At 38.7% G+C, this 15,267-nt stretch overlaps 1 protein-coding gene and 1 pseudogene across 1 annotated transcript; one reads left to right on the top strand and one right to left on the bottom strand.

Annotated features, from left to right (window-relative positions):
• The first annotated feature begins 6,339 nt into the window (after positions 1–6,339).
• On the top strand, positions 6,340–8,143 carry LOC141564343 (inosine-5'-monophosphate dehydrogenase 2 pseudogene; annotated as a pseudogene).
• Positions 8,144–14,011: 5,868 nt separating this feature from the next.
• Positions 14,012–14,959, bottom strand: LOC141552096 (olfactory receptor 10T2-like). Its single transcript, XM_074284530.1, has one exon. It carries the CDS (start codon positions 14,957–14,959, stop codon positions 14,012–14,014), a length of 948 nt encoding a protein of 315 aa, XP_074140631.1.
• Between the last annotated feature and the right edge of the window lie 308 nt (positions 14,960–15,267).

Here is a 15,267-nt window from a genome sequence, read left to right as displayed (position 1 = left end):
CCCTCTTTTATCCTCTCAGAGAATGGGCGTGGGATAATGCAAGGGCTTCTGGGAAAAATGACTTCAACCAATGAACTTGCTCCTCCTAAGCATGTAAGCTCCTCCCCAGGAGTTCACAGAAGTAAAACTCCCATTAAAAGCCAGAACTAGAGAATTGTTAAGTACTGACTTAGCACTTAGTAAGAACCTAATATCTCATTATCTCATTAGCATTTAGTAAGAACCTAACAGGCTACCACACACAGCTACAGCATGCCTGGCCCATATTGGATACTTACTAAATCCTTGTTGACTTGACCTGACTGTCCTTGGTAGTAGTAATCGGCGACATACAAGAACCAGGACAAACCTTCCTATAATGGAGCATGTTCCTATGCCCATCTAATACTACCCCCTCCTCTGTCTCCTTCCAGATTCTTTTTCCAAAAACAATCTAAGACACCTTCCCCCAATTCTCAGGAATCTTTGTTCTAAAATATCAATTGCTGATGTATTTGGATCAATTGTGTACCATAAATCAGATTTTACTTCCCACTACTTGGGAAAGACCTTCTCCTCAGGCCTCATATAGCATGTAGTTTTGTTACTTATTAGTACATTTTAAAATACATGGTACCACATAATAACTATATTAGTATTTTATTTCCCTAAGAGACTTTTAGGTCCATGAGATCAAGGATCATGTCTCACCTATTTACCTCAATCTGAGCACAATGTTCTGCACATAAATATCACTTATTAAGTATTGGTTGAAATGAATTGAACTGAATTCAAAGGGAAGAACTGGGACTACCTCCTTTATAACACCATACTCTCCTTGCAGTATCTTCTAGGCCTCGCCCTTTCCCAATCTGCTTCACTATCCCCCTTATAAATCCTACGTCCTCAAATAGTCTGATTTTCTCCTATATCTCGACCTTATATAATCCAATCCCCTTATTTTACAGGTAACCACAGAATGTCTTGGTAATTAATACACTGCTCCTATGAAATAAGAAGGATCAAGTAGATATGTCTCATCTGGATCATTAAGCCCCTTCCATACTTTATCTCTGCAGTTGAATCCTCATATAGGGATTAGATGTCCCAAACAGAAGACAAGAACATTGAGGAAAGGACTGTATCACTTTTTTTATTGGTAACCTTAGTGCTTAGCACAGTTTCTGTCCCACAGTAAGCTTTGAATAAATACTTTTTTATTTCATTCTTCAGACAGCAAGCAAATCCCATGCTTATCCTATCAGTTCTACCCTACTATGCTAAGTAGGCATACAAAGACTAAAGTAAAATAGTTCTGGCCTTCAAGGAGCTTACATTCTAATGAACTTCTAAGAACTTGAGAAATATATACACAATAGACACATAATGAACATAATAATGGTAGCTGACACTTTACACTTTATCCCATTTGATCCTCACCAACAACTCAGTGAGGTAGGTGTTATTAGTATGGCACTGACACATAGTAGGTACTTAATAAATGTTTGTTGACTCAATTTAGCTCCATTTTACAGATGACAAAACTGATTCTGAGAAAAGTTGTGACTTGCCAAATTCACATAGCTGGTAAATGTCTGAAATAGGATTTGAATTCAAATCTTCCCCATCCAAGCCTAGTATTCTATTCATGGTACTACCTAGCTCCCCAGGACTGAATGTGTATGCAGAAAGTTGCCCTTCCTGGTTCTGGCCAATCCTAGGTGCTAGCTCATCACTTCAGTGTTTTGGCTATAATGAAACCCAGTTCTTCCAGACATATATAACTTTGAGACGTTGAAGCATCCTGCCCCATTAACCAGTGAGCAGGAAGAACCAATGACTCAATGGATCTTTAAAAAGAGTGATTCCAGCCCTAGTGCTGTGAGCATACAGCAGTGAATCTTTCCTAGACAAACCCAATTATAGGTCTTGGATAGCCTCCTCTGGGTTTGTATTTTTCTGACCTTGGATCAGATAAATAAATATTAATCTAGAGATGGGTGTGTTCAATTCACTTTCAGAAGAAAGTTCTTTTCCCTAAAAGGTCACTTCAATCCTGGAATTCACAACTCTGAACTATCCTTTGATCCTACAGCCTATCCCTCTGAGTGCAGGGTGGAGAGTTGGTCCTACAATGTCTGTTTAAGAAGGGATAGTCCAGCTCTTCTGGACTGCCAAGATAGTCAGCTCGTCATTTCCCAATAGGCTATCCAGTCTTCTGTTTTTCTCCATCCTGCCCCAAGCCAAGCATCTTTCTCTCACCTCCTTCCTTTTCAGCTTTCTGTGTTATCTTATCCATTAGAATGAAAGTTCCTTGGGGGCATTGTCTTTTTTGCTTATATTGGATTTCCCAGGGTATGCACAGTGCCTGGCATACAGTAATCACTTAAACAATACTTGTCTGAATTTGGGAGGTTGTGAGTTTGGAAAGTTCTTTGGTGATCTTAGATCCTTTGGTCAAGGAAGGAGTTAGAGTCCCACCCACTACTCCAAATGGAGAAGACAAGCAGCAAAAGGATGAGCCAAGCTTGTTAGAAGACCCTCTTGTGAGAGGGACAGTGCAGAGCAGAGGTGAAATTTAAAATGCCTACTTAATAGGTCCACAACACACCTTATGTTTAGATGTTTGGATTCAGTATCAGCCTACTGAGAGAGTATATATAAGTGATTACTGCCATTTTTTTGAATGTTTTGCATTTAGTGTTTCTTTTGTATGTAGGCTATAAATATTTGTCCCATGCCTGATTCATATTGTACATAGAGTAACTTTTTACTCTTTTTTGGGAGACTATTCATGAGGCAAAATATAAGCTTTAAGTAAATCAGTCCCAGAGCACTGGAGGATTAGGTGAAATCAGGAGGATGGGTATTCTATTCACTGCTATCACCTCACTGTCAACCTTTCAAATATCTGAAGACAGATATATAGTTGGGGCAGCTAGATGGTAAGATAGAGCTCTGAGCCTGGAGTCAGGAAGGCTTATCTTCCTGAGTATAAATACAACCTCAGATACTAATCCTGTGATCCTCCGCAAGTCACTTCATTTTCTTTATCAATTTTCCTGAAGAAGGAAATGGCAAACCACTCTTAATATCTTTGTCAAGAAAATCCCAAGAAAAACTTTGCCAAGAAAATAGGGTCATGAAGAGCCAGACATGACTAAAAATGACTGAACAACAAAAAAATCATATCATTTCTCCCTCACCCTCTTTCCCCAAGTCATTTCCTTTCACCCTTCTAGTCATCCTTCTCTAGATGTGTCCAAGGTTATCAATGAGATAACCTTGAGAAATGAGAAACCCAGAATGAACACGATGCCCTGGCCAAGGGGTCTTAGTGAGGCAAAGGACACACATTGGGATGTGTGAGGGGTTTCCTTATCTCTAAAGTAGTAAGAGAAACACAAAGTTGCTGTGAGATTTCACAGTTGTTCAATTGGTCTATAAGCATTTACTAAGTGCCTACTATGTTTTAGACACTGAACTAAGCACCAAGGATTCCTCTTGTTCTACTGCTATAATCACCACCGCTATTACTATCACAGTGATGCCTATGACTTTTTGTATTTTTTTTACTACTTTCACTAATCCATTAGTCTTTATATTGATCTTCAAGGTTTGTAAAACATATTATAAATATAGTCTCATTTTTACAACAACCCTATCAGATAGATACTATTATTATCTTCATTTTATTGTTAATGTTGTTATTCACTCCTGTTGTGTCTGACTCTTTGTGCTCCATAGGCCATACTGTTCATAGGGTTTTCTTGGTAAAGCTATAAAGTAGTTTGTCATTTTCTCCAATATCCATTTTATAGAAAAGGAAACTGAGGCAGTCAGAGGTTAAGTGACTTGCCCAATCATATAGCTTGTAAGTATCTCTGGCAAAAACAGTGCCTGCCCTCAAGAAGCTAATCTATGAAAACAATTATGTATAATCAGATATAAATGTTAAAAGAGAAATTTATTTCAGAGGGAAAGTACTAATATTAAGGAAAACAAGGAAAGGCTTCTTGCAGAAAGTGGGATTTTAGCTGAGATTTGAAGGAAGTCATGAGGTAGAAATGAGAAGGGAAAGCATTCTAGGCATAGGGTGGGAGAGCAGCTAGCAAAAATACAGTCAGGAGATGAAATATTGTGCAAGGAAAGCAAAGAAGCCAGTGTTACTAAGCAGTGGAATACACCTTAGGAGATGATATATGAAAAAGCTCTTCATAAATTTTAAAGCACAGTTTCAATATCAGCATTAAAAAAAGTACTAAATCTTACCGGGATGAAGGAAAGATAACTATTTTTTCACTCTTCTTTCTAATAAGGCTCCTCAGAATTTTAATCAGACCCTGGGGAAGTCTTTAAAAAGTTGGACTGATCAAAAGACATTGACGGCAGGCCTCTTGAGGAGAGTGTTCTTACTTTCTAATTTAAAATCTTTGGCAAACAGAGAACTCTACAGTTTTCATCTCCCTCAGGCATGGGACCCAAGAGCCCAAGCAACAGGTAGGAGAAAACAAAAAGTCAAGTGCCCATGAGGCTTCAATTGTGTCTCCTAAAAATCACTGTTATCTATCTTCAGAATAGGTCAAAGACAGGAAAATAAGTTTATGTGAGGGTAAGATACATATGAAATGCACAGAAACATTTGGAAGGAATCTGTATCTTAAACATGGATTTATAGCTAGATATTAGAAAAAAGTCATCCTATTTGTCATTTCCCTTCCATGAGAAATCCTTAGGTTATCACAACAGTTAGGTGGTTTAGTGACTATAAGGGTCAGACCAACTTAAAAGAAAAAAGAATGCTTATTGAATGTTTGCTACTGTATTGAACAGTGGGTGATATAAATGAAATGCAAAAACTCATTCATTCTAGCTCTTTGGAAAACCTGACTATCAAACCACAACTTTGTAAAAGGCATATATTGCCCATATCATATATGTATGTCCACATGGATGTACTAAATTTGGTTCACAGGAGTCACAAATAGTTGTCTCTAAAATATTACTGACTCATCTCCAAGGAAAACTTTGATTTCCATCTGGAAATGAGCAAGAGAAAGAGCCATGAGTCTGACTGTCCTGTTCTCTTCTAAGAGGGGGAACTAAACTAGAATTATATCTTTCTGCTCCCCTAAATAATCCTGGGATGATCTAAGGGCACAATTTTTTAAAATTCAAAAACAAAACCACACACTTTCCTGGCCATTATTCCCTTAAATAAGAAGTGCAACCCAAACTTATACCAGCAGATATCCACCAAATGTTCTTTACACAAAAACCATCACAGTGAATATCAAGTATTTATTCAATTTGTCCAAAGAGATAGCAAACAGAAATTGTAAAGATTACAATATACTAGAAAATACGTGAGAGTGAATAAACTTTTAAATAGGATTGATTGGATATATCAATCAAGAGAGGGACTCCAATTTTATCTGAAGAGAAATTGCCCTGAATTCTCTAGGGAGGCAAGTGGAACCAGTTTTCCCTTATGTATCTTCAAGATATTATTTCCCTCTCTGCAAGAGATACATCAACCCCATGTGGCTCTAATCAGCTCTCCCACACACTGATACATTGTTGGTGGAGTTGTGAAAGAATCCAGCCATTCTGGAGAGCAATTTGGAACTATGCCCAAAAAGTTATCAAACTGTGCATACCCTTTGACCCAGCCGTACTACTACTGGGCTTATATCCCAAAGAAATAGTAAAGAAGGGAAAGGGACCTGTATGTGCCAAAATGTTTGTGGCAGCCCTTTTCGTAGTGGCTAGAAACTGGAAGATGAATGGATGTCCATCAATTGGAGAATGGTTGGGTAAATTATGGTATATGAAGGTTATGGAATATTATTGCTCTATAAGAAATGACCAGCAGGAGGAATATAGAGAGGCTCGGAGAGACTTACATCAACTGATGCTGAGTGAAATGAATAGAACCAGAAGATTGCTGTACACTTCAATGCTGTATGAAGATATATTCTGATGGAAGTAGATATCTTCAACATAAAGAAGATCCAACTCACTTCCAGTTGATCAATGATGGACAGAAATAACTATACCCAGAGAAGGAACACTGGGAAGTGAATGTAAATTGTTAGCACTACTGTCTATCTACCCAGGTTACTTATCCCTTCGGAATCTAATACTTAATGTGCAACAAGAAAATGGTATTTACACACATATATTGTATCTAGGTTTTATTGTAACACATGTAAAATGTATGGGATTACCTGCCATCGGGGGGAGGGAATGGCGGGAGGGAGGGGACAATTTGGAAAAATGAATACAAGGGATAATATTATTTTTAAAAATTACTCATGCATATATACTGTGAAAAAAAATTCTAAATAATAAAAAAAAAATCAGCTCTCCCACCAGTCCAGCCCATCTCCTCTCCCCATCCCTGCCCCTGACCCATCGTGTCCCATCCCTGCCATGGCAAACTATTTCAGCAGCAGTAGCACTTATTTTACCCTAGACAATGGGCTCAAGGCACAGCAACTTTTCAATGTGGAGATGGGTTCACTTACAATGATTTCCTTGTCTTCTTGGGCTTCTTAGACTTCACAGAAGACCAAGTAGACTTCACTTCAGCAATTACCAAGATCACCCTAAACATCTCATTTGTTTCATCCCCAATGGACACAATCACTGAAGCTGGGATGGCTATCACCATAGCACTGACAAGAGGGTATTATTGGCTTTATCTCTCACAAATGCACCCCAGAATTTCCAGGTCAATGAGGTGCATAAAGTGAAGAATTGTGAGCAGAGCTTCATCACTGATCCTATGGTACTGAGCCCCAAAGATCAAGTCAGAGATGTGTTTGAAGCCAAGGCAAGGCATGGCTTCTGTGAAATTCCAGTCACAGTCAAAGGCAAGATGGGCAGCCTCCTAGTGAGCATCATCTCTCTTGTGACATAGACTTTCTCAAGGAGGAGGAGGAATATGACTGTCTCCTGAGCCAGATCATTACTAGATCTAGTGGTAGCTCCTGCATGAGTCCCACTAAAGGAAACCAGTGAAATTTTGCAGTGGAGCAAGAAAGGGAAGCTACCCACTGTGAATGAGGATGATGAGCTAGTAGCCATCATTGCCCACAAGGACCTGAAGAAGAATCAGTACCCCCTGGCATCTAAGGACACCAAGAAGCAACTTTTGTACGGATTAGGACGACAGGTATCGGCTTGACTTGCTGGCTCAGGCCGGCGTCGATGTGGTTGTTCTGGACGCTTCCCAAGGAAACTATTTTCCAAATTAACATGATCAACCACATCAAGAAGAAATATAAAAACCTCCAAGTTATCGATGGCAAATGTGATTCTGTAGTGGATGCCTTGAGAGTTGGCATGGACAATGGCTCCAACCACATTACACAAGAAGTCTTGTGTATGTAGTCTCCCATGTTTGAAATCTACTCACTCTTTACTCTAATGCATAAAAAAGACTTTTTTTTTTCTTTCAAGGTTTAGTTCATGTGTCATCTCCTCCATGAAGCCTTCTCTAATTCTCTTGGTTGAAAATGTTCTCTCCCTGTTCAAATTTCCCTAGAACACTTTGTCTAGATGTCTCCATTATCGAACATATTATATTCCCTTCACTCTCAGCTAAGAGAATGTAAATTATATAAGAACTGAGCTTACTTCTTATTCTAGTCTCCTTGTACATAGTAAGTACCTATCATATGTTTGCTGAAACAAATTAAAACAAAAACAAAAAGGAGACATGCCATGCCCTGGAGATTTTAATGAGAATGAATTATGAGATAGTAAAAGAAAGATTGTGGGAGGTTCACTAGAGTTTCATAATTAGAAAAACTGGGTTGGGCAAGGAAATCCTTGCTCTACCTTCTAGTGTTCAATCAGATACCACCTCAAATGCTCAGTTTTTCCATGTTAAATGTTTCCAGAATTTCTATCAGAAAATTCTTCTTTTTCCTCTCTTTCTTTCTTTCTGAAGATTGAACAATATTAACTAAATCAGGACACACAGATTTACTTCCAACAGATAGGAGAATACCTCGACCACTGCATTGGCCAGTACAGTAGGAATTCTTGTTCTTCCTGGTCTCAGGGAGTAGAACCAGCTATTAGATTTTTGATTCAATATAAGGAAAAATTTCCTTTGAGATAATGTAGGTAAGGTATTTCACAAATATTAAAGAGCTGCATAAAAATGTCAATGATTATTATTATTACTAATAGTAGTAGTAGTAGTAATAGTAATAATAGTAGTAGTAGTAGTAATAGTAAGGAAACCCTAAGTGTTGGGCCTAGAGTCAACTCATCTTCTTGAGTTCAAATCTGGCCTCAGATACTTAACTATCTGTGTAACCCTGGGCAAGTCACTTAATCCTGTTTGTCTCAGTTACTTCATCTATAAAATGAGCTAGAAAAGGAAATAGCAAATAGCTCCAGTATTTTTGCCAAGAAAAGCCCAAATGGAGTCACAAAGACTTGAGTATAACTGAAAAACAATTGAACAACAACAATTATTATCAACAATTGAAGCTGTGAGTGGAATGGGTTGCTCTGAAAAGTAATAACAATAACAATAATAGTGATAATAGTTAACATTTATATAGCTCTTACCATGTGCTAGGTACTGTGCTAAGCACTTTATGATTATTTTCTCATTTGAATTTTCATAATAACCCTAAGAGATAGATGCTATTATTAACCCCATTTTACATATGAGGAAACTTAAGTTAGAGTTTAAATGACTTGCCCAGGTCATTTAGCTAGTGAGTATCTGAAGCTAGATCTGAACTTAGATTTTGCTGACTTTAGGCTTAGTGCTCTTTCTGCCTAGTAGCAACTAGATGCCTTTACACTGAGAATGGGTGACAGCTAGTTTAGTTATTATGGATGAGATTTATGATTTGGGAAAGGACAGGCTAGATACTCTCAGAGGGTCCCTTCCATGTCTAATACATGATTTATAAACTCATGTCTGACTTTTTATATATAGCCTGTTAAAAGAGAAAAATAAATCCCACTTATAGAACTATAGAATTTTAAATGACCTTGTTGTCCTAGTCATTTCAGTTCTAACTTTTTGTGACCACATATGAGGAAATTGAGGCAAATAGGGCTGAGTGACTTGCGCAGGGTCCCACAGCTAGTAAGTGTCTGAGGCCAGATTTTAACTCAGATCTTCCCAACTCTGGACCAAATACTGTATCCACTGCACCACTTAAGTGCCCCCAAGGAACCTTAGAGATCGACTAACACAATCCTCTCATTTTATGGAGGAGGAAACTGAGAGATGAAGTAAAGAAGGAAAAACTTTCTCTGTGTCAATTTTACACAATATCCCCCAGATATTTGATTTTATGGGTTTTTTTTTAAATTTACATCCCTAGCACTAAGCTTGGCACATAGAGCTTAATAAATCCTTGTAGATTAATTGATTGATGATAGAATATCAAATGGACTAGTGTTAGGGGAAGTATAATAGGATAAAAAAAAAAAAAAAAACCCACTGGCTGTCTTTGAGTAAAGAGATCCCGGAGCTCCACTATGAAGCGAATCTTGGACAAGTAATGACCTGTTCAAATTCCATCAGATTTTCATAAGGATCTAATGAGGCCATAGATGTGAAAGTCATCTTTAAGTTGTAAAGTGCTACTGCTTTTCAAACAGTTGAGGGTCTTCTGAGGAGGCCTACAGAACTATGCCAAACTTCATTTTCAGGGATGGTACAAGCTCCAGATACTTACTGTCATCTCACTCAATTAAATACCAAGAGATTCACAGGTATTTGACTCACCCACACAAGAAGTGACTCATTCTTAGCCCCACATCAAACATTAAGTAATTGCTTCATTTTAGTGGATCCAAGACTGCTACCTTTTTAAGGAAGTGATTGAACTTCAGGGAGTCATCATTCTTTAACTCTCTGGAAGAGAAAAATATCCAGTCTATAAGGTCATGATCCCATGGTCCTGGGATCAATCACACTGACTGTATCTGTGGTTGACTTTGCACATAGGAACTTAATCATCGGGAGAAAATAGCTGAAGCATGGTGGTAAAGTCTGGAGAATGAAGCATGACTTCAACCTTATTCTAAAAGAACTTGCATTCTAAATAACTTGCTTATAATGAGGGCTTGCAAAGGAAATGAAATCATTAAATCACAGAATCTCATATTGGAAAAGTTTTGTGTCTTATCTATGGGCTTCTACCTATGCTTCTCAAATTTGACCCAAGTTGGAATTGGCTACTGATCAAAGAAAAAGCAGCTTGAAAGCCACCATATTTGAAAGGAAAAATTCCTTTCGTTTGTATGGTTCTCCTTTATCTGCTTATTTATCATATATTGTCATCTGATTGTCTTCAAAAATCACCTTCTTGACTATTTCCCTGGATTTTTGAATGCCCATCTTGTTCTGCTGCTAAGCATTCTGTCAATTAAATCTTCAAACATTAACTCACATGTTAAATTTTATTTTACCAGTGTATTATTTTAATGACAAATTATTTTTAACTATTTTTAAATGTGCATAGTTATAGGCTACATGTCATTTGATGTACCCCATGTGACACTTGGGTATTATGTTAGACATATAAAGTCCACATCAGTTTGTATGCTGCCTTACTTAAGCATATAGGAAAATAAGGTGTCACATTATTAATTCTCCAAAAAGGGAATGCAGTATGTGAATTTCCCACAAGATGCTACTATACTTGAGCCACTAGTCAAGTGGTCAGAGGCTTCTGCTTCTGTTTCCACTTTGATCTGGTTTCTTTTTCCATTGGTCCTAATCACAAGGCAGGGTTTTAAGGCATGACTACTGTTACCAGTCACAATCTAGCTTCAGCAATCCTACCACTAGTTCTAGTGGTAATATAGAGGTATAAATAGTGGATGCTGACAAAATATGGATCCAACCCCCCACATTTGCCATTGTCCACTCACATGGTGGAAAGGGACTACAAAGTCCAACTGTCACAAAAGGCTAATGTAAAGTCTCTCTAACTTGGGAACCTATGACCTAGATTAGCAGAATCAATGGCTATTGGATTTCAAAGGAAGAACAAAGTTAGAGTCTACCCATAGCCACTTTCTATTACCTTTTTGTATAACCAACAATAAGTCGCTCCCAATAACAAAGAAAGAGAAAAGATGTCATATTCCAATGTCTCATAAATCTCTTTTTCCTTTTTTGAAACTAATAGTGGTTTCCTTAGCTTCCAAAGCAATATTCCAATTTCAAAAGGAACTCACTTATCCAAATTCAGTTGGGTCAACAACTTTAATTGTCCCAAGTTCCAAAGTCAGATCTTAGTTAACTGGAGACCACTCTAAGACCACAACTTAATTGGAGATCAGGCTTCTCAATTGCTTATCTCTAAATCCCCCTCCCTATAATTCTAGAAGGCCTATCTCAACAGATCATGCAGTTGTATAGTCTGAAAATCCTTAAAGAAGAAAATCTCCTTTAACTCTCCCTCAGTGAGGGACCCTGCTCCAAAGGACAAACAGTTTCATCTTTGTTATCTGGGTGGGTCAACTCAGTCCTGAAACTCATTGAATTTAATTCAAATTCTAGCTTTAGCTGAAACCCTGTGAGGAGCCAACTTGGGACACCACCCACAGGCTCTCTTTAGCTAAATCTCACATTATAAAAAGAGCCAAACTAAAATCCTCTCTTTGTAGATGTTCCAAATATGCCATGCTATGCTATGTTTGGCATGCCAAAGACCTCTGTCCACTGGAATATTCTTTCCAGTGCTATCGGCTCTTTACCCTCACCTATTTCCCTAACCAGATTTTAACCTTACTTCAAATCCCCGTAATAAATCTCTTTTATCAATCCAGGTTTTCAGGTCTGTAAATTCCTTTACAGAGAACCTCTGTGCTGCCTTAGAAGGGAGTCCCCAAAACCCCCTATCCTTGCACCAAATCCCAAGGAGGTGCAGGAGAGCCAAACCTCTCCATTTGGCTCCCTGAACACCCAACCTGCCACTAGACCTTATCATTTAAGTCCCTGACCACCAGAAACCCTAATTTCATTTTGGTTCTATAAATCTAAACCTCATCAAAAGGATAGGGGAAACCCTTTTTATTGAGCTATAAAAAGGGAGGACTTCTCCTTGGTTGGCAAATATCTCAATTAGCTTCACCAGGAAAAGGTGGCTTGTTTTTCAGATGTGGAGAATGGTCACATCATGAAACAATGAAAGAACCTTAATTGGTTTCAATGGTTTATAGTAATCTCGGCTAGAAGTTAGAACCACCCCAGTCAGAACCACAAGATTAGCCATCCCTTTGGAGAAACCAAACTACTCCTACATTTACAAGAAGAGACAACTGTCCATTGGAGAGGGACTCAACCAAATACTGGTTTTTTTATGAAAAACAGATGCCCCTGGGGCTAAGTCAAAGGGGGTGACAGTGTCATTTGATCATGTCTTGCTGGGAGAGAACACATTTCTAAGCTTAACTGAGAAATAGAGTTTGACAAAATGGAAAATAAGGGTTGATTACAGAATAAAATCAATTATTAAATGATAACAGCATAATTTTAGTTTTCTCAGGTTGTTATAGCATAGAAAAGTTAAAAGAGGCATAGTAGAGAACCAGTCATTTGCCTTTAAGAGTAATTTCTTCCAAAATAGCTCAAATCCTAGCTTGCTTTGTTGATGGTTCCTCACCCCACCCCTACCCCTAGGTGCTATTACCTTGTTTTTTTTACCTTTTCCCCAGGGCTTGGCCCTTAGATATTTAAGAAATATCTGTTGACTGACTGCTTCTGAGGAAAGAGTAACCTTCTGGCTGAAGACACAAGCTAGAGATAGAGAAGAATCTCATAACTTCATTTCCAATGGAGCTAGCAGTGATGGCACTAGGGACCAATAGAGTTCAAAACTGGCAGAGACTGTGCATCTCACAAAGATTTCATGCCACAAAGTGTCACTGGTTGCAGGGCCAGCAGGCAGAATGTGTAGACAAGGCCATCAGTAGCCTTGAGTTGTGAGTTGTCCCTCAGTGTGTACTTTAGTCACATGTGTTTTCTATGAGTATGCTTTTCAATGCACATATCATGGCCACTCATGATCCCTGCATGTGTGACACTTCTCTCCATGTGTTCCCCATATAACTCTATTCTTTCCATGGATAGTATTTGTAGAATACAAACTGTTTGATGGTAGGGATTGTCTTATTTTTATCACTGCATCCTTATTCCCTAGCACATAGTATGTACTCAGTCAATGCTTGTTGATGGAACAGAATTGAAGATTGAATTGAATTGTGGATTTATGAATTTACCTCAGACTGATGAGGGAAATATTTATTATTTCTTTATTTTTTATGTTATTTTATTAAATACCTTGGGTTTGAATTAATCCTTTCCTTTGGCTAACTTACAAAAGATAAAAACATTAGTAGGGGCTCACTTGTGTCATAATTTTAGTTAGATACAATCAATCAAACAATTAAAATTTTAAAAATTATTACTTAAATTTTTACACTTTCATGTTCTTTTTCTGTTCTGATGGGGAAGAGGGGGAAGAGTTGAAATGAATTCAAACTCCATTGTGCCTATCTTCACACCCACTGAATTAAAGCTGGTAAAGAGTGCTTCTCTTCTTCCAAAGATTTTCTGAACTGCTTGGCATGAAGCACAGTCATCCTGGATCCCTTAGTGGTTCATATGCCCAAGCCAATGAAATTATGGCAAGAAAGTAGAGGAAGCTATGGGCATTGATGACATCCTTCAACAAAGCCACTTTCAAAGCTAATTAATTTGGAATATATGGATGCAGGAGTAGACTATACAACTGCATGATCTGCTGAGGTGAACCCTTCTAGAATTATGGGGAGTGGATTTAGAAATAAGCAATTGAGAAGCCTGATCTCCAATTAAGTTGTGGTCTTAGAGTGGTCTCCAGTTAAGTTGACTGAGATATGACTTTGGAACTTTGGAACAATTGAAGTTGTCAACCAAATTGAATTTGGGTACATGAGTCCCTTTTGAAATTGGAGTATTGCTTTGTTACTTCTTGTAATCTCATCCTAGTAATTAGTCATTATGGGTCCTCAGTTTGCGACCCAAGGTCCTCTTTAGTACTACTCTGACCTCCTTGTTACGTAGGGTGTACACCACAGGGTTGAGCAATGGGGTAACCACTGTGTAGAACACGGCCACCATTCGGTCCTGATCTGGGTTGTTCCCTGACTTTGGTCTCAGATAAATTATAGAGGCACATCCAAAGTGCACAATGACCACTGTGAGATGGGACACACAAGTGGAGAAGGCTTTGCGCCGTCTAGCAGCAGAAGGGATCTTCACAATGGCAGCCACAATGAAGGCATATGAGAGCAGAATGAGGAGGAAGGAGGCCAGCACCATGATCACACTGAAGAAGAAGATAATCAAGGCCTTGGCTGCACTCTGAGTACAACTAAGTTTGAGAACAGGGGCAATGTCACAGAAGAAGTGTTCCACTCGGTTGCTGTGGCAAAAGGAGGAGGAGAATATCAGACAAGTCTCAGTGACAGCCACCAGAAATCCAGAGCAGAAGACCAGGCTTCCCAGATAGAGACAAACAGACGGCCTCATGATCACTGCATAACGGAGTGGGTGGCAGATGGCCACATACCGGTCATAGCCCATCAAGATGAGGAGGAAACAATTACTGCAGCTCAAGCCAATAAAAAAGAACATTTGAGCCCGGCAACTAGGAATGGAGATGACATGGTTCTCTATCAACAGGTGAGCCAGCATGTTGGGAATGGTGACCAGAGTGTAGCAAGTCTCTGAGAGGGACAGGACCCCTAAGAAGCAATACATGGGAGTGTGGAGGGTGTGATCCAGGTAGATGATGGTAATGATAGTGACATTGCCACTGAGTGTGATCAAGTACATGAGCAAGAAGAGAGTGAAGAGAGTAACCTTCAGATCTGGAAGATTGGAAAACCCCACAAGCACAAATTCTTTCACTATCCATGTCTCATTTTCCAACTTCATCCCAGGAGCCTACAAGGAGATAAAACAGGAAAGGAGATTTTAACTTCCATCATACCTAGAAAATAAGTTTGCTCCATGAAGCTTGGTGTACCACCCTACTATTCATTTTGACTATCTCAGTCTTACTCTTCTCTTGCTAAATATCCTGTCTAATTTAGGTTCATCTTCCCTGAGTTAGGACCTCTTTGCCTCTGTGCTTCAGTGAATGCAGTTCATCTACCAAGGAATCTGTCTGATGGCCCAAACAATCCAGTTTTGTTTGTTTCACAAGGCATAAAGTCCCAATATGAATATAATTGTTTGATAAG

This window comes from Sminthopsis crassicaudata, chromosome 1, assembly GCF_048593235.1.
Source record: "Sminthopsis crassicaudata isolate SCR6 chromosome 1, ASM4859323v1, whole genome shotgun sequence".
NCBI classification, from domain to species: Eukaryota; Metazoa; Chordata; class Mammalia; order Dasyuromorphia; family Dasyuridae; genus Sminthopsis; species Sminthopsis crassicaudata.
This window is presented reverse-complemented; position numbering and strand designations above follow the sequence as displayed.

What these genes read in the sequence shown, in the direction of transcription:
- LOC141552096 (XM_074284530.1), bottom strand. Translation starts at nt 14,959, where the DNA reads ATGAAGTTGGAAAATGAGACATGGATAGTGAAAGAATTTGTGCTTGTG.